Source organism: Sceloporus occidentalis, unplaced genomic scaffold (assembly GCF_023333645.1).
Source record: "Sceloporus occidentalis isolate IW3139 unplaced genomic scaffold, rSceOcc1.0.p SCAF_70, whole genome shotgun sequence".
Taxonomy (NCBI): domain Eukaryota; kingdom Metazoa; phylum Chordata; class Lepidosauria; order Squamata; family Phrynosomatidae; genus Sceloporus; species Sceloporus occidentalis.
Window position 1 is genome coordinate 20456 of NW_028317050.1, and position 24119 is coordinate 44574.

General features: G+C 40.7%; 1 protein-coding gene across 1 annotated transcript; it reads left to right on the forward strand.

Moving 5' to 3' along the window:
- The first annotated feature begins 8725 nt into the window (after nucleotides 1-8725).
- LOC149286299 (cytohesin-2-like) lies at nucleotides 8726-22819 on the forward strand. Its single transcript, XM_089494218.1, has 12 exons — nucleotides 8726-8756; nucleotides 15289-15436; nucleotides 15885-15951; nucleotides 16097-16215; nucleotides 16714-16794; nucleotides 17512-17624; nucleotides 19213-19361; nucleotides 19719-19830; nucleotides 21809-21885; nucleotides 21976-22047; nucleotides 22191-22345; nucleotides 22708-22819. Exons 1-12 carry the CDS (start codon nucleotides 8726-8728, stop codon nucleotides 22817-22819), a joined length of 1236 nt encoding a protein of 411 aa, XP_089350344.1.
- Nucleotides 22820-24119: the final 1300 nt, after the last annotated feature.

Genomic DNA, 24119 nt, shown 5'->3' on the forward strand with positions numbered 1-24119 from the left:
CTGCTGCTGTGAGTCACTAAAACGGATTATATAATGAGGGGTATTTTTCAGAGCTCTGAAAAAACCCTCATTTAATAAATCGATAAAAATCGATTCAACTAATCGATAATGAAATTCGTTGGCAACGATTTTCATTATCGATTTTATCGATTAGTTGTTGCAGCCCTAATTATGACTACATAGCCTTGTATCAAAATTAGATACAAGAGTAAGGAAACAGTAAGTTATGGTGCATATTCTATTTCCATAAGGTAACCCTTTGATCAAAATCTCTCTAAATCAATAACACGGATTGAAAAGCAAAAAGAACAAACAACAAATGGACGTTCTGCCGGATAACAACACATTTTAGATGCTCACTGTGGACTTTCATGGAATACAATAAATGTCGATGTTTGCAAAAAATGCAGACATTTGTAAAAATTGTAAGCATCGCCATTAGAGAAGAAAAAAGAAAAAACTGAGATTAGGTCCAAGCTATGACAAGAGTGTGGCACCCACCAGTATGACACATCTTGACCCATACTGAGCATCGGTCTCCTGCAAGAATATTCAAATGCGTCTTCTCCTAATGCCTATATCTCTATATATATATGAGGTATGATCCCTCCCTGACCGGCCTTTTAAAAAGAGTTGATGATGTGAAGTCTCTCCATCGGTGCCATGATAAGTCGTTATTATCAATCATGATAATGCAACATATGCTCTTCAAAGTTGCACAACTGTTCCATGTTACGTAGCTGTGTGCTAATTTTAGGAGTAACCTGATGTTTCCAAAGCCAAGGGTTTTATCTTTTGCAGTGTTTAACAAAAATGAGGCCAATACGTTTTTGTAGTTGGAAAGGGAAATGGTGGCATGGTTAAGTAACACCTGAACTGTGCCTGGAGCAAAATCATTGTCCAAAATATAGATATTTTACGCCAGAAAAGTCTAATCATTGGGCAAAAATGTTGTCCCGTTTTAGTGCATGATTTTTGTTTTGTTTTAATGACTTCTACAAAACTTCCTTGAATATGGAAATATTTCATAATTTGATACATGGTGAGAATCGTTTCTCTTACAAACAACCGTGAATAATACTTATCTTTTTTATCCTGGAGATTATCTCACCATGAACATTTTCCCCCAATAAGATAAGTTTTTATGACTTTGCAAATGTTTTTTTTAATGTCAGTTTCATAATGAGTAAACGTTTAAATGAAATATAGGAAATCCCCATAGTTAGGACTGTTAATAACATACATAATGCGTCTAAAAAGTAGTGTCACAGCCCCAAGCCCTGACACTGACGGGTAGGCAGCTGCACGCAGACACCCCACAAACATATACTTCCGCGGTAAGCGCTTTTGGTGTGGGCAGGCACAAAAAATAGATTATTGCTATTATATTTTTTTAAATGTGTCTTCACTGTTAAAACATAACATGACATACAGAAACAACATGTGAGGAGGGCCCTGCTCAAATGAGCTGACTGTGACAGGAATGACCTGTATCCCGACTGGGTACACCGCAAGGCAATCCTTCATTCTACCCATGGCCACTGGGAGCAGGAAACATAGCTCTTTGGGAACCTCGGTGGCACTGTAGTATAGAGAAGCATAGCAATACTGTGCTTTACTGCCCTGACAAGGGCAGCACAGAGGCTTACCCCAATTTTTTTTGTATTTAAGTTTATTTATACAAAACTGTTTATGATAAAACATTTTGTGCCTGTTTTGACAATATTATGTTCAGAAAGTCGAAAAGCAGTACTGCGATGCTGCGCAGGGCAATGCAAGTTACAGTACGACTTCAGTTACGGAAAGCTCAGTAATATACAGTAAAAGCAGTGTACACTTACAATTCCAGACATGGCACATATGGTTAGCACATTAGTAGACACATGCTGGTGAAATGGGGGAATGGAATGCTCGGGAAGGGTGAGAGTAAAAAGGGGGTCAAGGACAATGGGACTAGTCGTCAGCCTCTAGACTGTCCTTGAGAGAGTGGTCTCTCAGCAGGCTGTGGCTAAGCCTTGCTGCAGTCACTGACTGTGACCTGCTCCCTCCTCAACACCAGGCGGTTCCTGGCAAACCATAGAGCGTCCTTTACACAGCACATGAGGCGCCAAGAATCGTCAATGGCGTTCTCTGTGTGTGTTCCTGGAAAAAGTCTGTAAAGTACAGAGGGGTAGGACAGGTACTTTCTCTCGATGGAGTCCTTGAGATCCTGCTCCAGGGCTCAGAACAAATCCTGTGCAAACGGGCACTGCCAGAACAAGTAAAGGGAAATCTCCTCCTCCAAAATGCACTGTGGACAATGTCTATATCTGCACAGCCCCCTGGCATGCATAAATGTCCTTAGGGGGAGGCCTCCCTGAATGGCCATCCAATGTCTTTATGCCTGTTGGTTAGCCTGCTCGATGCCACATTAGCCCAAACAGTTGTGGCTGTGGCGGCAGGGAGCCCTGGGATGTTCTGAATAGTGTCTTTGGCTCTGATGAGCTTGTGGATCACACGGGATGACCACAGGTCTGGTTTAACTCCCTCCAGTTGGTGCTCCCTTACAAATTTGCCCACATCTGAGTAGAACCAGGGCAAAGTCCAATTTTAAAGGGACGAAGCTGTCCCACTTGAGCTGCCTCCACAGGGGCAGTAGGAAGAAGCGAGACATGGAGTTTCCAGCAGAGTCTTTCACTACGTCTCTGAGAGTCCTACGCACCCAGTGGCACACAAAAAAGGCCCTCAGCATGGTAGGGATATCAGGCACGCCTTTGCCTCTCTTCCTTGTATATCACTGCGTGCTTTACTCTGTCCATTTTGAGTTAAAACAGGAACTTTGTTGAGGAAACAATCACCACCAGCCTCCAAGAGCCTTTCAATAGGCTTGCTTTGAGTTACGACCAGCATGCATTACACCATATGTGAAACGCAATATGCAGATCATATGCAAATTATGCAACCAACACCAACTTACACAATCCTGCCATCAGAACCAATAATATTGGTCAGACAGGCAGGAGGAAGGGGGAAACTGGGATCTAGAGAGCTCTGGCTCTCTCGCTGTTGCCACCCTGTACCTGTAATCAGGTAATGTGTACTTACACATAAATCCAAGCAAGGGAACCAGATATTGCACTGCAATCAGTGCCCACTGTCGTCTGCTGGAAGTATGTAATGCAATCCAGGGGTCCACCATCTATAATGGGAAATACGTGAAGCTTCCATGACACTGACAATCTAGAGGGAGTTAGAGTATATTATACAGGAGATAAAAGTGTCATTGTCAGGGATGGACCAGCCACCCTTGTATAAGGAGTTATAATTCCAGTGATACTATTATAATATCACAATCAAGAGATCTTATTGTGATATCAAAATATAATACCATTATGATGTCATAATTATAATACAATGATGCCATTATTATGATGCCATTATTTTTTCCGCACAAGTAGGGCTTTCTTCTGAAATAATTGAATATATATATATATATATATATATATATATATATATATTATTATTTGGTATGAAAAATAGCTAGTTTCTCCCATAAAAAGTATATATAAGCAGTGCAATTCCCAAAAAAAACTTTAAAAGTATTAAAAGTAAAAGTTTTAAAGTAAAAGTTTAAAACATATGCCTGGTATTTTCATTTATTTTGGTACTTACAGGGTTAAATATGAATGACGCGCATCACTGTTTCTAAACAAGATTTTTTTAGCCCCAATAGCTAAACAAAAGTATATATTTTTGAAAGTTGCCATCCCAATATTTTACTAGGGGCATTTTGATACTTTTGATTTTACAATTTTAGTGCCAGTCTGTCCTAAACATTGCAGTAAAATTTGATTTTTAACAAACCCATTCTATTCAAACACAGTATTTCAGCAATGTGTGTTCTTTGGGTATGTGAACCCCCCACCCCCTGAGTACAGGAATACCCCACACGGGTATGTCTCTGCGGATTCAAAATTGGAACATGCGCATTACGGTTTTCAAACATGGAATTTGGATCAGTTTGTTGGGTCCAGGTCTCGTTTAAGACACAGTAGATGTCCCATACTTCATTTCAACCCCCTGAGACTATGAATTTCCAAAGACTAGACAGCTCAGGGAATCTAGTTAGGGGCATATTGGCCTGTCCCATGTAGCTGATTCCACACGAACGCCTTCCAAAGTTAGTTTAACAGAAAAAAAAACTATTTTCACATCCACTTTGTAGTTTCACCATGTTTATTTTTCTGAGTGGATATGTGAAAGAACAAAATAGGCCTTGATTTGTGTTCAGCAATGCCCCCCCCCCGAGTACAGCAATACCCCCACATGCATGATAAGTCATGTTTTTGAGCCTACAGAATCGCTCCATGGGGGGCATGGCGTACCTGGTATGTCACTGGTAACGAAGGGGTTAAAACATCGATGTCATAATGAAAACACGACACCATTTCACAATGACAAGATCCTACTATGATGTCATAATTAAAATAAAATGATACAATGTCACAATCAAAATATTTTTTAGGATTACATATTAACACAATGTTAGCATTATGATGTCACAATCAAAAGATCTTATGTTATAATGATTACACAATGATACCATTATTTCACAATGACAAGATCCTATTATGATGTCATAATTATAATAAAATTATACTATGATGAAACAAAATATTTTTTATGTTTACATAACAACACAATGATAGCATTATGATGTCACAATCAAAAGATCGAATGTCTAAATGATAATAAAATTATACCATTATGTCACACTTAAGAAATCTAATTATGTCAAAACCAAATGATCTTCTTATGACATAATAATGATAATGCAATGATGCTATTATGTCAAATCAACATTTTTTTTATGATGTCATAAGTCAGTCAATGTCATTGTGATGTCACAATCCAAAAACATTAAAGGGATTTCAAGCTGTCATTTATAATAAAACAACAACATTATGAAGTCAAAATCAAGATTTTATTATGATGTCATAATGATAACAGAAGGACACCATTATGATGTCACAATCAAAAGTTTTCAGAAGTCTTAAGGATAATAGAATACTATTATGAAAAAGTTATTAAAAAGATTTCAAGAATTTTTTGATTACCATATCATAATCAAAATATTTTTTATGTTTACATAACAACACAAGGATAACTTTATGATGGCACAAGCAAAAGATCTTATGATGTAATAACAAATATACATCATTATTACGACATTATGACACCACAGAGGGACATACAAACATCTTGACAGATCTTAAATATGATGCAAAAGATCGATTTAAAAATTAAAAAGATATTAAGTATGATCTGAAAGTAATTTTTAATCCCGTTTTGACCTTTTCTTTATGGCATTGCCACTAGAACGTTATGACATCAACAGCAGATAAGAACCATTGGGTACATTCTTCCAGGTGTAAATGAAACCTTAGTCCTTGTCTTAGATTACGGATAGCTTTATGCCCATCACTGTTTAAACTTTTTACCACTTCTGACCATTTTGAAAACCACATGAGGAGAATTGGTAATGTGGCAAGGTTAAATAGGACTATGTCCCTCCAATAAAGATTGAGACAACTCTTAAGCTATACAGACCAATCTACTTGACTTTGAATTGGTGGTAACATTGGTGTGGTTTTCAAAGACTGGCGCGATTAGGGCCCTTGCAATGCTGGCACACCAAATTAAATAAATTCAAAATAACTCCCGCAGTGCCACCTAAAAAATGGCCTGAGCAATCACCTTGTGCAATTACTTAGGACAGGGTCAGAATTGCCGCTTTGTGGACCCTATGTAGATTACCTACATAGCCGGACAGCACTCTAGGGGCTATACACTACGACACAGCCCTGTCAATGTAGTAGAGACTAGGCCTGGGTGGTGGGTCCAGGGGAGTGGCAGTACCTTGTAGCAAAACATATGGGGGGGGGGGCAGCAGATCAGACCTCCTAAGGTCCCGCTGCCCTCTCACACTATAGTGATGGGAAGTTCGGATCATTAAAGTGAATCGGATCATTTCGATTCGTTCACTGAAATGATCCGATTCATGATCCGAATCGTCGGATCACTCAGTGTGACTCACAGGAGTTACTGTTTTCCAGTAACTCCGTGCAGGCACACTAACGATTGGCCCCGCCCCTTTCATTATGAATCCTCCCCCCTGCCTCCAGTGATGTCAATGAAGGCAGAGAGTCGTTCAAAGATTCGGATCTTACAGAGATCCGAATCTTACAGTGATCCGGATCACTGTAAGATCCGGATCTTTGAACGACTCTCTGCCTTCATTGGGATTCGAATCAGTCAGATAATATCACCATACTGTTATAAATAAATACATTAATAATCACTGCCCCCAGGATTTACATTCCCCTTTACCTGCAACTGCACCTTAAGCTAACTTTATTAAATTAATTAAATTAACCCTAAACACCCCATCAACCATGACTGCCCCTAAAATTAACCCTTAACACCCCATTAAGCATAACTGCCCCCAAATTAACACTAAAGACCCCATTAAGCATAACTGCCCCTAAATTAACCCTAAACACCCCGTTAAGCATAACTGCCCCCAAATTAACCCTAAACACCCCATTAAGCATAACTGCCCCTAAATTAACCCTAAACACCCCGTTAAGCATAACTGCCCCCAAATTAACCCTAAACACCCCATTAAGCATAACTGCCCCTAAATTAACACTAAAGACCCCATCAACCATACCAATTTATTAGGCAATTTATCTGGAGTACATGCAATTAATTTAGGGGCAGTTATGGTTAATGGAGTATTTAGGGTTAATTTCAGGGGCCGTTATGGTTAATGGGGTCTTTAGGGTTAATTTCAGGGGCTGTTATGGTTAATGGGATCTTTACAGTTAATTTCAGGGGCAGTTATGGTTGATGGGGTATAAGGGTTAATTTTACGCTGATGACTGAGGGTTAATTTAATTAATTTAATAAAGTTAACTGTAGGTGCAGTTATAGGTAAAGGGGGGCAAACTTAGGGGAATCTAAATCCTGGGGGCAGTGTGAACATTATTAATGTATTTATTTATAAAAGTATGGTATCAGTAATATTCTCTGTAAGATTCGGATCCTTGTAAGATTCGAATCATTTGAGTCTTCGGATCATTCGAATCATTGAACGAGTCTCTGACTCTATAAGTCATCGTTCCTCTGTGAATTAATGAGCTGTAACCTGACCCCAGAATCTGTGTCTGAGTGCTCTGCAGATGACTCACAGCTCTAGGATCAGGTTACAGCTGAATGATTCACAGACTGAACCGCTACAAATGAATCGTTCAGTCTACTGAACCGATTCATCTGGATCACTAAAAAGAACCGGATCAAATGAACGATTCGTTCATGATCCGGACATCACTATCACACTATGGAGGCCTGTACATAACTAGCTGCGCTTCTTTAAGCCAGAACATGATGTCATATCGCGGCGCTCTGTTGGAAGATGAAGAAGACGGAGCTGAGGGTGTTTTCCTGGGTCGGGCCTAGGTTAGCAGCAGGGGTAAATACGTCTGCAACCTGCCCAGAAAAGGTTGTAACAATTAACCCCCACAATAAGCTGTTCTCGAAGCAGCCTCTCTTTACATGACATTCCTTTCGTGCTCCGCAGCTTTTTGCCCAGAATGTAGATTGCGCTGTTTCTCGCACCATTATGGAATCCTTCTGCTTCTGGCACATTTCCGGTTTTCACCCACTACCCTGAAGCATACTACACACGACCGCCTCAGCAAACCTGTTAAAATTATTCTTAACTTATATTTCCCGGCGCTAACTCCCGTTGCCGGTAAACTCTTATTGCAAAACCCGTACTAGATAATCGCTCTGGTATTTACGATACACTCCATTAGCAGCTATCTGATCATGTTCCCGCCTCAAACAACGACTGAGTGCGCCTCTGAAAAAAAAGTCTAAATTCTATTGGCTCTAAAAGCCGTCAATTAACGTTACGCCACGCCCCTACAAGGAAACGTACGTTCCAATTGGACATGCGGGCTGCCAGTCAACTAAAAACGGACATCCTGGAAACAAAGAGTTCGCGAGACTCAATCCCAGCCCCGCTCATCTGCCCACCTCAACAATTTTTACAGTCGAGGGCTGATTGGTGTTCCAGTTATCCGTCAAGCGCTTTAACCACGGAGGGCGGGGTTGAGTTTTGCTGCTATGGAAGCAGTAGGCGGGGTTTAGAAGAAGGGGTATCTGGGTGGGTTACCCTATGAGTGGTAACCGGTTGAAGCGCTGAGGGGACATAGACGGACCAGTGCTTAACGTATTGCTTGTCGTATAGTGATAACTGACGTAGGAAAGCTGCCTGTAGCCGTGGGTTACGCACTGACCGGGCGCACCACCCCCGTCAGCATGGAGGACACGGTTTGCGGTGAGTGGGGTATTCCGGTCGATCAGGGGACGTAGCTTAGACATACTGCACTACTGACTGAATCCGCTCTCGTGGGCAGTTAACGTTCGAACGCCTGCGTACATTTGAGTAGGCCTTGGAATGGGAATGTGGCCCCTGGGATGTTCCATTTTGTCCTGGGGGGGGGGGTGTTACTGATATGCTAGGTGAAAGGGGGTTGGGAAAGGCGGTTGTATTCATAGGGGGGTATAAGAGGCTGCGTTCTGTGTTATACTGGGTATCAAGGATTACATTGGGGCAAATTCGTGCCATGGATTGGCTCATCTGCGTTCAAGCAGGGGTAGTCTTACCGGTTCAGTCATGTTGCTGGACATACCTGAGGAGAAAGACAGTCTATATAGATTTCTATAGGTGAAACCACTGATAGCAAGATAAAGCTGCCATTTCCCTCCATGGCTGATATAGGGAAACAGGAAATCCAGCAGCACTTCAGTAGGAAGGAAGGAATTGGGCTGTGATCGTATATGAAAATGTCCCAGAAACTGTACAGATCATATCTTGTGATGTACGCCCGACAGCCGGGTTGCCGTTGACATTTGCTTTTCATTCTTTACAGCTAGGAGAACATGCCATCTGTTGTAAGCCTCCTGTGTTTTATTTAGGGGGATCATGGTTGTGTTGTCTGTGTGATACACACAATCGTTATCACTGATTGTCACCGGTTTTAGTTGTAGTAGAAGACATTGGCGGTAGGAGCTGCTTTGCTTGAATGGAGAATACCGGCAAAGGCTTCTAGTGACAGAGGCTGACGCTTGATACCACATGGTGAATTATGGTATACATTACATATCATACCTAGATATTAGCAGGTCAGCTGGTCGCGTGATCTTAGAAATGAAGCGTGTATGGGAGTGTGAGAGCTGCGGTGCCACTAGATGCTCCTGTGGCTTATTAATGTTGGCAGAAGCAACACGCCATCCCAGGTTGGCCATGTTCCTGTATAACTCCACTGGTAAGTGTGAATGCTAGGGTCATTATGGAACTATCAATGGAGTTAATACACATTATTTAGTGAGAGGTATATGACATTTATACTCTATATTTTATTTTGTCGGTGCTTTTGCTGTTGCCTGTGGTTTCGGATAGACAAAGCCGTATGTTTTGTAGATGTGCGAAGAAGAGTACTTTGTTGCCTAATATTCTTTCAGACTCCCTGGGGCTGTGCAAAACAGAAATGATTACTGTTTAATCTGTTGTGATTCATAAAACACAGGAACTTTTATTGGCATTAAGAAATGAGCAGAGGGTTGATGAAGTTTGCGATTTTATGAATGTGATTATGTGCAGCTGCTGCTGAATAATTCTTTATGGCCCTTTCAATGTACGCGCGTTCCCCGATTGTAGATATGTGGATTCCCCACTTTGTCTGACAAATCTTTCTTTGTGTGCCATACATTGTCAAATGCCACCCCTTACTGGGACCACTATGTGAATAGTGGGGATTGCCACATGATGGCTTTCCAGATGTCGTTACGATCCAGGGGCTTCGATTCAGCATCAGCTGGAGAGTTCATTTTGGTCGCTGCCCAACCTTTTAACAGAAGTCCACCCGTAAATATCAGTCGAGTTAATAACTGGATGTGTTGAGGATTGTGTTTAATAACCTCATGGCGATGTGATTTAATTTTTTCTGAGGTGCAATGTATATGATGTATGTTGAGCTCATGGGTGGTCTCTACATGTCATAGAAGACATCAGGTCACTGGTCAAAAGTACAAGTGCCTGACTTCCAAAGGATTTTTAAACCAGTCGTCGAAAGGTTTTCAAAAGACCCTGAAAATACAGAGAGACAAATGAACTAAAAGAACAATGCATTGTATTTGCGGATGGCAGCCGTTGAGGAGATAATGTCTCGTGACAACCTGTGGTCTCTTATTAACGGAAAGCATCATACATAATCAGCGTGATATGTAACAATGTTAAGAAACATGGCTTTAATAATCCCATTAACCTGATTCCTCCGTTACGTTGTTTCCATGCGCTCGGAACAGGCAGCCCACATGGGAGCGTTTTTCTCTGGCGTTTTCTAAATTATACCCTGCGAGGAATTCAAAGGCTTTGTTAGATCTTGGCAATTTTGAAAACCTTGTTCCAAACACAAGCCTGTTCTTGGTATTATGAATTGGATAATGCTTTATATAATGGGAATTATGCGGAGTAAGTCTCTTGTCAAACAAAGCCTCCGTTATAAAAAAAAAAAAAAATACCCGGGTTAATCAAGGTTATGTATTGTGGAGCCATCTAAAAGAGCACAAAGAGCTGGGGGACAAAAATGAAGTAAAAATGTCTGGTGTTCTGCAAACATGTTAGAAGAATTTTCAGTAAGTAAAAAAAACAAACAAACAAAAAAAACCTCCAAACTATGTTCTCCTGCCTTGCTGTGACTCAAAGGTGCCCTTACAAGCCATGAGTACGATGATACATCACCCCCAAGAAGCTGCAGAACTCCAGAGCCATTTTCATTCCTCATTTAAATGCACCGTCATGGGAAAGAGTTTATACTTTTGGAAACTCTTAATATTAAATAAAATGGGCTCGGATATGGCCCTAACATGTTCTGTAGAGCACTCTCTGTGCCAGAAAAGCCTGAGATCTCCTGTAGATGGAGCAGGTTGGAGAAGACGATGATTCTTCAAATTGATTTGCTTCCGTTCACCTAATGAGGCCCATAAACACCGGTGCCCTCTTCTCCTTCTCAACCGGTAGGCTTTTTAATTGATCGAATATCGTCACCGTCCCCCACTGTTACAGCGCTATGGAACCTGCTGGTGCTATATAAATGTAATGTAGGCCATCTTACAAGGCAACAAAACACGATTGGATCTAGGTTAGGGCAGAAAGGTGATGGGATGGCGACAGAGGGCACCTTGAATGAAGATTGCTTTATTCTCCCAGAAATATGCTGGAAAGCACCAGATTTCCTATAATTTAACCAATATCCTATTGTTTTGAATGTAATGACAGTGGCCATCCTTTTCTGTGAAGGAGCTTGTTGGCTGCAGGAATTTTTCAATGTCCATCAAGAACTACAGTTGTAATTTTGTGATGGCGAATACAATGAGTCTTGTATAAAGCTAGCACAAGGCAGCGTGTAAGTCATAGCGGGGTTCTATTGAAATAATGAAGCAGTCGAGAAGGATTGCATGAGATTGCACAGGCAATCCAATGTTACGGCATCCAACGGTCTATGGTGGGAGACGGCTTCATATCTGCTATTTTTCCTCCCTTTTTACGTGTGTAAAATACCCTGAAGAGTTATTACCCAAAGTAGTCTCGGAGCTATCGGACCACCTGAGTTGCCTTAAACTGTCTTAAGCTTATTAGAACACCCTAGTGCGGCGTTTCATAAGGCGTATAATATAGGGCAGAAAAGAATCATCCTGCGACTTGGTCCTTGTACTTTTCTAGACCTCCATTTTGCATACGCAGAAAACCGGATTTGTTTTCTCATTCAACGTTCTCTAAAATCTGTCTGGTCTTAAAGTTTTTGTCCTCTTAGTAAGACGGTTCCTGTCTACATCCTTCCCAAGTAAATTGTGCTACTCATGCCAGGAACTAGCATTCCTGCAACCCTTCCTAAAGGCAGTGACTCATGGTGGCTAAACCTGTGTCAGATTTGTTCACTCGGGGGATGTGAATCTAAAAAGTAAAAGAAACTGTCACTCATTGGAATGTTACGTTAGCACGGAATGTACGAAAAATCCGTATGTTGAAGTAACATTCTTGAAATGGTTCAACAGCTCCTAAATAAAGATTTAAATGCATATGGTAGCTGTGTGTTTTCCTATTTGCAAGTACATTTGGGGGGGGGGGGGAGTCTACCCTATGTATTTCCCTTTTTCCCTGCCCCACCAGCTCCGAGGTGCCTTCAGCTGAATACATCTCCTTTCTGCTGAACACCCATGTAATCTTCTCCCTGCCAGTCTGCTTCTGGTTTGGCAAGGGCTTTCAGGAGTGGGGGCTACTGGGACCCCCGTGAACATGCACAGAAAGTGCTGCCATTATTATGAATTGGGGCATTTTAGTTACACTGATCATTGGAGTGAAAATATTGCCACTGTGGGGTGTTACACTAGAGCTTGAGCTTCTCCAAAATTCATACAAAATATGCATTCTTTATCAATAAGGACATCTGGGACCCAAGAGTGTCCCTTTAATAAGATCTTTACCGATACTGGTGCTTAGTTTGCCATAAAGTACTGGATCTCTCCTTCCTGTCAGACTGTTGCCAATAGTTCTTTATAGCTGAATGAAAGATCCGCTATCATGGGCTCCAAAGCTACCATGTTTAAAGTATCACGCTGAAAACTTTAATATAACGCAAAGCCTTTATAGGTCACCGTTCCTTTTTATACAGACCCTTACATTTATTTACCCTCTGATAGGTCTTGGTTATTCCAAAATATTAATTAGTGATGGGCGTGATAATGGCCCATTGGAGCACAGGAGTGATGGGTGTGATAAAGGGCCTTTGGAACACGGGAGTGATGAAGGACCATTGGAGCACAGGAGTGATGGGCGTGATAAAGGGCCATTGGAAAACAGGAGTGATGGGCGTAGTAAAGGACCTCTGTACACCTATGAAGATATTCCATTAAATCAAAATTAGCTTCAAAATTAATTTACAACGCATTCATTTACAATGTTCTGGATTTCTGATCCGTTTCATGTTATTGTAATGAACAAAATGTGCTTTTCTATCAGAAAACGAGGATCTTTAAGTGGCTCCAAACTTTTGAACAGTAGTGTATACAGCCAATAAGCAACGAGAAGTTTACAAGTAACCGAGAAACTTTTGCTTTTCAGCCGTTTACCAAGACTATGCCAATTTCTTCCAACATTACGCGGGCAGTTATAAGAAGCTGGCGTTGCCGGAAATCCAAAGCAGATTACTGTATAATAAAGATTCCTTTGTGGAAACCATTTATTAGACTGATATTTGAAGTATGAGGTCAGAGTTAATTAGCATTTTGCTTTCATATAATGCATTGTAGGGTTTTTTCTCCCTCCAACAATGCTTCGATTATCCCTCTGACATCTTGTTTCACATAACTGCTGGTCTGTAGCTTGGCCCCAGTAGACGTAGCGTACCCCTGCTATCTAATTTACCGTTTTTGGGGGGTATTTTACTAGAGCTCCGGCTTTAATCGTGATATAAACCACAATCAAAGTTTGTGGTTTTTGTTTTAAAAAAAATTTATATTAACATTTTAATGTGGTATTTGATTAGTGGATTACATTTAGCAGCTCACTTCAGCTATATAGTCATGGATATGAATGCAGTAATTCTCCAAATATTGCAGTTTTATAGGTTTGGGTCGAATAGATGACAATGTGTGTAGTAGAGATGCAAGCAAATGATGTCATTTGGTGGTCTCTCTAAGATTAATTTGAAGTAATGAATTAAATCCTGTTTCGTATATTATAACAAGTCGAAAACAAATGGACTTTTATCCGCCGCCAAATCCCGGGAATTTTGTTTTGTCGTAGGTTCAGAAAATAACTCCACTTCCTGTTGCTGTCCCAGAAAGCAACCAGTTGGATACCAACAATTTATGCTCCTCAGCCCTCCCTTAACGAGGCAGCCAAGCGTACGATGATATTACATGACCATGTGCTTGAATTCCTTATAGTCAGCTGGCCAAGTATGCTTTCCAAATATGCAGTGGAATTAGTGGCAGAATGTTTGTCCTACTGGCATACATCTTAAATGTGTTATTCAAAATAACCGTTCAACGCCAGTCTTTACTTCTGGAATTGTCGTGAAGATGGGTATTTAGTGCATTGCCTCAAACTTTATGGGTCTGGGATTTATTCACTAAAAACGGTTATCTGTGAAGAGTCGGCACTAGTAAGCTTATCCATCAAGAAGGACTGAGCTGGCTCTGTAGAATGTATATTTCAATGTGTAAGACTTTAAAAAAAAAAACTGTACATTATTCAGGGCCAGCAGAAGCTCTGTGTGATTGGACCTTCATAATATATAGCGAAGTCAAGGAATGAAAACTACTACAGCGCTCCATTTAGCGAGCAAAAATAATTGGGCGTGAATGTCCCCCTTCTTCGCTTTGCAAAATGAAGAATGAGAGCCGAAATTCCTGTTTCTGCTACCCTGGAAATGCAATAACGTGAAATAAAATCTCGCCCGTAAGCTCTTTTTGTGTGCTTTTCATTTTTATGTGACTGCTGACGGCTTAAGTGTCGCATTTAGCGTGTTTCTCGCCGTCCCAGCTGTAGCTGAATGCAGTAATAAGCGGGGTGTATTGATTTGAGTTTGCTAATCCATTCACGTCACACGCAACGTTGTAATCCGCTGTCTTTATTGGAGCCGAGGTCCAGTTGCTTATTGCATGGAGACCTCCAAACTCTGTTCCCTGATGTATTCTTGTTTTTGAGAGGCAAGGGGAGGTTTTCTTTCGGAAATAGAAAAAAATCTATTTTATTTTGTTATATGAACGTTATATATTTTGAAGCTTTTAGTTTGTGGTTGGATTTATACTGCTAGGACCAATGTTGGGTTCTTTTAATATATATTTATAATGAATAATTAAACTCGATACGTGTAAATACGTGCACACAAGCCACATCTCTCCACGTTTTTGGAGGAAATTGTTGTTTAGGTACAAATTATAATTATTCACTAGTAACAAAGCACTTCCAACCTCCATTTATAGTAAGAGTAACAGATAGTAGGCCACATCTATAGTTGTTGTCGGGGCGCATCTCATTATTCTGTCCCAAGTCATTTGGAAGTAACTGCACAAACCTTGGTCTGTAGGGAAAGTGCGGGGGTCTCCAGTCTGTATACAGATATATCCTGAGGGATCATGAGAATGTTTGTTTGTTTTTCGCTTCCTCTATAGTCCCCACAGACCTGACTCCTGAGGAGCGTATTGAGTTGGAAAACATCAGACGTCGGAAACAGGAACTTCTGGTAGAAATCCAGAGACTGCGAGATGAGTTGAAAGATGCCATGAACGAGGTGGAAGGCCTCGAGGCAAATGAAGGAAGGTACTACTGCTGACAATTTTCTATTGTTTTGTATTAAAGGGAATCACTTTGGCTACATTAACTGGTTCACATCTATTATTATTATTATTATTCATTCATACAGCTAGGAACCTTCTATAACTTTCTAGCAAGGCATCATCACAAATCCCTTCAGTGGTGCTCATGAGAGGTTTGGGCCATCATTTATAAAGATTAACCCTGGGACAAAGTGTTGCAGCAGAGTACATAAAAGTGCCAATTCTGCTTTGTACAAATGTGCCCCATTGTTCAATTTGTAATTGTATTAATTAGGTGAAGCTATGGAGATTATTCCTAATCCATTTTACATCCCGTTGGGTTCCATGGAGGCTGCTGCAAACCTTAATGATTTTTGCGTTTTTATATTGTATCTTTATTCGTACAGATTGTGGTCGTTGTGGTTCATTTACGTTTTGTTTTTTTCTTATAGTAAAACGTTGCAGAGAAATCGAAAGGTTGGTATGGGGAGGAAGAAATTCAACATGGACCCTAAAAAGGTACGTGTTTTTTCTCGTCAAAAAAAAATAATTTAATGAAATTCGTTAATGTACAGCACGGTAATACATTTCACGATCTAAAGCATGTGAAAGGAAGTTTTCCAATTCCCTTCCAGAAGGTTTCATTTTAATTTTCTCTACACAGGGCATTGCGTACCTGCAGGAGAATGAGTTGCTTCGGAATACGCCGGAAGAAATAGCACGTTTTCTTTACAAGGGTGAAGGGCTTAATAAAACTGCCATCGGGGACTATTTAGGAGAGAGGTAAATTATAGTTGTGGTCATGGGTAACACAAGCAAGAATATTGAGGTACATTATACACACATTCACTTTAGATCTTTGAGAGAGAGAATATCTGAATTCTAGTGGACCTGTCATACACAAACTACATGGAGATTAAAATGTTTTACCCATTCAGTTCTTGGCCATTCAGCTTTTAATGACAGGTGCAATTTATTGTCTAAATAGTGCTTAAAGAGACCCTCTATGCTTTCCTGCATATAATAGCTGGGTTCCTACTTTAAATTCTAATTTGGTCGCCAATTTAAATGAATGGAGGGATTCTGCACAATTGCATTTGTCTCTTCTCCGTCCTGAGCTCCACGGCTTTCAGGCCAAACACGTTCCTGAAAAGCTCCAAGGGCTCTAACGTGATTCCGCTTAATAGAGTATATATTGGTTAACTACATTTCAAGTGCCTTTGTCTACATGCAAACTTACTATATTCCTCTATTGCTTTTTCACCATTGTTGTAAACATAGGGAGGACTTCAACATTGCGGTTCTTCATGCTTTTGTGGACCTTCATGAGTTTACAGACCTCAACTTGGTCCAAGCCCTCAGGTACGTTGTTCAGTTACAGGAAATGCGATTATATCTGGTTAGCGTCTGTTGTACACGAAAGCTGCGGTATTCTTGTCTTCTTAAGCTATGTGATGGGAGGAAGTGGTCATTTCAACCACACAGTTAAGCAATGGTTTCCAAATAGGCAAAAAATTAGGGGTGGCGTGCGGTCTGTTTTTGTTGGCCCCGTGAGCTGAATTTGACACATCTTATCACACTGGTGTGAAATTTTATTAGAAACATCTGGTTAATTAAAGCATAGCTTTAAAATCAGTATCTTCTTTATGCATTTATACCTCAAAATTACTTTTGACACGCAGAGGATGCAGTTAATTTTCTGTTTCCATCCTGTATGCTGCAACCAAACGTGCTCGATATGTTTTCGCAGTGCGTGTTAATGCAACCGTTGACTTCATTACGGTTAAGAAGGGTTATCTCGTATGTCTGTAGAATGCTGCCGTATTCGATGGAGCTTGCCTTTGGTTTTATTTAAAGTTAATGGGCATTCAGTTTGACCAGTGCATCTGTAGAGTAGCAGTTGGCCCAGTGGCTAATATTCAAGGCTTAGTTAATGGAGCCCCAAAACATGTTTTATGGCATTGTGGACAAACATACCATAGTTGCTAATTAAGCAATGTGTTGAAACACTAAGTCCAAAGCGGATATCTTCTGTTGGCCCGGACAGCCTAATGCCATTCACATCTCTGCCGTGTTTAGGCAATTCCTGTGGAGCTTCCGCCTTCCAGGAGAGGCTCAGAAAATTGACCGCATGATGGAAGCGTTTGCGCAGAGATACTGCATGTGTAACCCTGGCGTGTTTCAGTCTACAGGTAAGCCTTCTGGACGTGGCAGTTGGTGTGAAATTCAGGACACTGTAGTTTATTTTACAGAACATAGAAACATAGAAAGTGATGGCAGATAAGAACCATTAGGCCCATCCAGTCTACCCAACCTTTACCTCACCTCTTCCATCATTAGTGAAATCTAATAATGCGTTTAATGTCAGAAATATGGAATCCTATAGTCATCTGCTTTGAAATAATAAACTGTTTTCACACCCTAGAACAGGGGTGGGCAATTAATTTTCCCATGGGGCCACATGAGAAATTGGAATGGTTTTAGAGGGCCAGACCTCTACAAACTACAAACTCTGAAGCCTTGTCCATTTTGTTAACTTATGTGCTGTTTAATAAAGTTATTCAAGCCTACGTCATTGGTAGAGGTGCTTGAATAAGTAAGGCCTGAATAACTATTAGCACAGCACAGAAGTGAACAAAATGAACAAGGCTTCGGAGTGCATACCGTATTTTTCGCTCTATAAGACGCACCTGCTGATAAGACGCACCTAGATTTTAGAGGAGAAAAAAAAGGAAAAAATATTTTGAGCTAAAAAATGGGCTAAAATATTTATTACAATAACTGAATAAGCTATGAACACAGTAAGACACACGCAGTAAGACACACACAGACACAGTAAGACACACACAGACACAGTAAGACACACACAGACACAGTAAGACACAGTGAGACACACACAGACACAGTGAGACACACACAGACACAGTGAGACACACACAGACACAGTGAGACACACACAGACACAGTGAGACACACACAGACACAGTGAGACACACACAGACACAGTGAGACACACACACAGACACAGTGAGACACACACACAGACACAGTGAGACACACACACAGACACAGTGAGACACACACACAGACACAGTGAGACACACACAGACACAGTGAGACACACACAGACACAGTGAGATACACACACACACACAGTAAGACACACACACACAAACACAGTAAGACACACACACACAGTAAGACCTCCCTCCCTAACCCCCCTTCTCAGTATCTCCCCTCTAACTCCCTAACCCCCCCTTCTCAGGATCTCCCCCCCCGCCCCGGTCACTTACCTTAAACTCCTGTGTTGGAAGCGTGAGGCGTTTGTCTCGGGTGCCGGCGCTTCACTGCTGATCGCCGGCGTCTGACGTCATATGCCGGCGCCCAGCGTAAAGCGCCGGCACCCGAGACAAACGCTTCCAACACAGGAGTTTAAGGTAAGTGACCGGGGCGGGGGGACACACCGGACTCATTGGTGAGTCACCAGGACACTCTTTGCGGGCCGGTCCGAGCTATTCAGCGGGCCGGATGTGGCCCGCGGGCCGTGCTTTGCCCAGGTCTGCCCTAGAACTACACAACATTGCTATGTCAATTAAGTCTGTTGTGCAAATTTGATTTTATGATGGTTTTCCTCTTAAAAGCGAGGTGTTGTAAAAGGAGATTTATTGATGTTAGTGTATATGATTCCAAAGTCCATGTGATGGCTCGAGTCTGCCATATGCTCGTGTAGCTTTCTTTTTTCCTGGTACACCCTTCATTGTAATTTTATCTCTTCTGCAGACACGTGCTATGTTCTGTCTTTTGCGGTCATTATGCTGAACACGAGTCTGCACAATCCCAATGTTCGGGACAAGCCCGGTTTTGAGAGATTTATCTCAATGAACAGAGGCATTAACGATGGGGGAGACCTTCCCGAGGAGCTGCTCAGGGTAAGAGTTCTGATGATGCTTTTGGTTGTACTCGCTTTCTGTTACAAATATGCACAGTTTGTCATCATAGAAATATCTCCGTTAAAGGCTTCTGCTTTGCATATATTTTCTTCTTTCTACACTTTGTTTTAAATCACTGAGTACATTGCAGTAAAAGAGAAAACTAACACATACAGGTTAGGTAAGATTGTGAAGTACTTCTACTTGCAGTACTCGTGTTACATGATTGATGCTTTATAGATATGTATAGTGTGTATGTGGGTTTTGTTTTTTTTTACCGTTTTATTTTATTAGTTATATATATATATAACCGGTGGTGCTTAATCAAAGGTTGTGTATTCATTGATTTCTCCATAGAATTTGTATGACAGTATCAGAAATGAGCCATTTAAGATCCCAGAGGATGATGGGAATGACCTGACCCACACCTTCTTCAACCCAGATAGAGAAGGTTGGCTCCTCAAATTGGGTGAGCAAAACCTTTTTTCCTACTGTCTTTTTTTTTATTTATTTATTTTTTTTTTATTTATTTGAATCCTCATCCTCAAACCTTCTATATTTCTGTGTCTTTCTGCTCCTTCCTTTGCCATTCCACCACATCCCTCTGGAGCCACTTTGGAACATTTGAATTCATATACATAGCATTACAAAGTTTCATACCACGGTCATAAAATATGCTGTTAAGATGTGTATAAATGTACATTACACGTCCAGTAAACATTCTAGCAAAAGTCAAACATTAAGCTTGCTTAATACCCTTAGGAACCAGCTCATAATACTTAATCAACCTTTTAACTGTACACACAGCCTGTTACCGGAGTCCAGCATGTTCTCCCAACTATAGGTATACGAGTTGTGGTTTTTTAAAATATTTTTCTTTCTATTTAATAGTTTTACCTCGACAAACGTTATCAACCAAATTGAAAGCAATTTATTCAGATCTCTCAATACAACTGTACACAGGACAAAGGTCCTAACTAATGCTTACTCTATTCTTCACTTGCGATGTCCATACCTTGCACACATTCAGCAAGCAACTCAAAACCTGTTTTTCTACACAGAAATGAGCAGCACTGAATATATTTGTAATGCTGGCTGAGATACTGGAAAGACACACAAATGGCAACTTGTAGTCATTTCACGTGCATCTCTACCATGCAATTCATGCTCATCAGAGCCACCCGATGGTCATCTCAGAGTAATTGCCATTCATTCACTTTGCTTTTCTTGTACTTGTTGTTGCACAAACAAATATGAGCTGACATGTTATTTAATATACAACCCTTTCACAGTTTAGATCATCGCGCGCACACACACACGCACACCTTCTGAAATTTGCTTTCACAAGAAAAGTTTGTAGCCCAATAATCTATATTTCTTTCCTGTTTTATTCGAAAAACAACTCGTAGGACCAGTTAATTTTTTTTTATTTTTTAGAATTAATGCTTTCTAATTTCTGATTTAGCTATGTGTAATGCCCCATAATAATTATTCACTAACGCACACTGTGCCTAGAGGATGTGTATGAACCTAGTTTTCCGCCTTTTGTTTATGTAACTTATTTTTTCCTTTTCTCTTTCTCCTTACCCACCTGGCTTCCCTCCCTTCCCATGTTATCTGCATCTCTCCATTTTTTTCTCTTCCCCCCCCCCCCCACCTCGGCATTTGCCCCTTTCTCTGCTTTCCCTGCCTTATGTGCTACGCCGCTGATGACATTTGCTCTTCCGTCTGCTCACAAACTACCCAGGAGGTAGGTAGAGCTAAATGTTTCACTCAGCCTTCTAAATAGTCTCACCTGTTGTAAACCAGTGTTAAAGGGCCACCACACTTTAAAATATATGGATTTTTTAACAACTCAGTTTATTTTTTACCATATCCTCCCACAGTTTTGAGAAAACGGCTTTGTAGAAGCTACAAGCTGGCTTTTCCTTTCAGGTGACCAGCACTCCCCGGCTTCAAGTCATTAATCTGGTCACCGACCATTATTCTTCTGTGAGAGGCTCGCCTTTTAACCAGGATTGATGGTGGGGATCACTGCTGGGTCCCCTGAAATTCGAAAGGAGTCTTTACTGCAGCACATTCAGGCTGAGACACATTCAAGCTCCAACAGCAAGTTTGCCAGCCAGACAACTACAGAAAACTAAATGTATCGTGGATACACCATTTTCCCTGAAAATGTTATCGGGAAACCCTCCTCCGTCACAGAAGCCATAGTTTATTTTAAAGGTTTTGGCTCTTTAAGTCTGCTGCTACTTGTTTTTGTGATATACAATAGTTTTATTACTTTACCCATATTGCAATGTTTAAGAAAATGCAGCCTGTGGCTGTTATTTTGGGCGTTTCCTGGTCTTTTGTGGGCTTACCTGTTCTCTCCTCTTTAATGGGGTAGCAGTGCCCACTTTTTTCCCCAGCCATCATAAATTATTTATTCCTAAAATGTTTTCCAGGTGGTAGAGTGAAAACATGGAAGCGGCGCTGGTTTATTCTGACTGACAACTGTTTGTATTATTTTGAATATACCACGGTAAGTTGCGTGTGTATTCAGCTTTAAAAAAAAAAAAAAAAAAAGTGCAATTTGTAAAGCAGTTGTTACATTGTAATTTTTTATACGCAGGATAAAGAGCCACGAGGAATTATCCCACTGGAGAATCTTAGTATTCGGGAAGTGGAAGATCCACGCAAACCAGTAAGCAGTAATTCCGAATAACTTAATTTATCCAAGTTGAGGTTAAGTGGGAAGTGTTTAAAAATCCCTTTTAAGAGGTTAGATGTGTATTTTTTTATTATATTGGTTGAAATAACACCTGCTTTTATGTTTTCTTGCATTAGAACTGCTTTGAGCTCTACATTCCAAATAACAAGGGGCAACTTATCAAAGCCTGTAAGACCGAAGCCGATGGCAGAGTAGTGGAAGGCAACCACAATGTCTACAGAATCTCAGCACCAACACCCGAAGAAAAGGAAGAGTGGATAAAGTCTATAAAGTAAGAAGCCTTGCTTCACGTGCAGTACCAGTTTTTTAATCATCAATTAGTAAAACAGTTCTTAATACCACAAAGAATCATCAGTGAATTACCGCATAGAAACGCTACTGGCCTACTTTCCCAGTGGACGCTTACTGTTGGTTGGGCCAGTATACTGCGGCTTATTTTCATTATTATATACGTAGCACGTTGTTTTGTAATTATGGCTTAAGTAGAGTTTGTTATATTAAGAAAAAAGGAATAGTCCCTTAAAAAAAAAAGTTTGGCATTCTCTTTTAATATGATATACATACATTAAAAATATATATCTATTCCATATTGTGGCTGGTAACATAACTTTGTGATATCTTTTTATTTTTTAGGGCAGCTGTGAGCGTGGATCCATTCTATGAGATGCTGGCAGCTCGGAAGAAGCGCATCTCTGTTAAGAAAAAACAGATGCAGCAGCAGCAGCAACAACAAGAACAGTCTTAAAAGGACCTCGGTGATGATGATATGGCAATACTCCAATCTTCTGGCCTCTTCCAAACACTCCTTTAGCAAGATGACTCTTGCTACTCTAAAGAATATCTGCTCTAAAAGAAAAAATGGCTATTTTGGATCAAGTCGCTATGTAGAAACAGAGGTTATGGCTGGATCATGCCTGGTCTCTAGCATTTCAGAACTCTTCTTTGTAAACACGTTGGTATTGGTGCATTGAAAATGAGTCCATTTGGCAGGTTTCCTGATAAGACTGTACTTTTCTAATATTCAAACTTACTGCCTTTTTTTTTTTGTTTAATTTTTTTTGGCTGAAGCCTCACACGCAGGTAAACATTGTGACATGGTGCATGAAAAAGCAATATGACCAGCAGTACCCACAAAACCAATGCTTGTGAATGTGTACAGCTGCACGTGGTGTGAAAGAACCACATCTCTGCGCAAACAGGACCTTTTTTACAGAATCTTTAGTAAAAAATGCCTGCACATTGTTGAGCATCGCTGGTAAGCAAATGTTGGAGTACAAACGCATTTCTGAGTTACAGGGATATAGCGGCAGGCTAAAGATCTACTCTCCGTGGGCAGGTAACCTGTAGCCTTCATGGAGACTTTATTTGCAACAGAAGGAGCCATAGGTTTCCTACTACCCCATCCCCAAATAGGAGTCTCTACCGGAAAGGATGGACTGACTGATGTTTAACATAAACCCTCCTGATTGCCATTACTGATTTGTTAGCATATTCAGTGTTTTTGAACTGTAGAACAAAACCCAGACCCTGAAATTAATGCGAAGAAAAGCCTTTAGCATGCGGTCAAAAACAAATGTTCATGTAAATTAAACGTAGGTGGTTTGATAATAATGTGCCCTGTTGTAAACCACGGTGCACACGCGTGTCTTAAAGCGGTGTCTGCCCGGGTGCAAACTCTTAATGTGGCGTTTCAGGGTCTAGTTCACTCATCGCATTCGAGCATCCCTTAGTGCCTCTGGCGGTAAATTCAGTAGATGCATCTTGGCTCAGCAGCGTGACAAATCATGGTTTCCAACCAGGCGTTAAAGCGGTTTGAAAGGGTTTCATTTGCCGTATTTTCTTACAAAGAGTGGTAAAATGTGGTGTGCCATTTACATCTAATCGTAACAAAGTGCATGTGGTCAACCTAGATAGACTTTGTTTTTATAGTTTAGGAATAATTTGGTTTTAAAATAAGGGAGCAGGTCGGAGAATCTGAGATGTTTCTCAGAGCAGAATAACCGTCTATTTACTATTCTGGTATCCTCTCTCTGTTTTGCTCGTCA

What these genes read in the sequence shown, in the direction of transcription:
- LOC149286299 (XM_089494218.1), top strand. Translation starts at nt 8,726, where the DNA reads ATGTTGCTGGACATACCTGAGGAGAAAGACA. An exon ending in CATACCTGAGGAGAAAGACA is followed by an intron (nt 8,757 to 15,288) that starts GTCTATATAGAT and finishes CTTCCTCTATAG; the next exon opens with TCCCCACAGACCTGACTCCT. An exon ending in CTCGAGGCAAATGAAGGAAG is followed by an intron (nt 15,437 to 15,884) that starts GTACTACTGCTG and finishes TTTTTCTTATAG; the next exon opens with TAAAACGTTGCAGAGAAATC.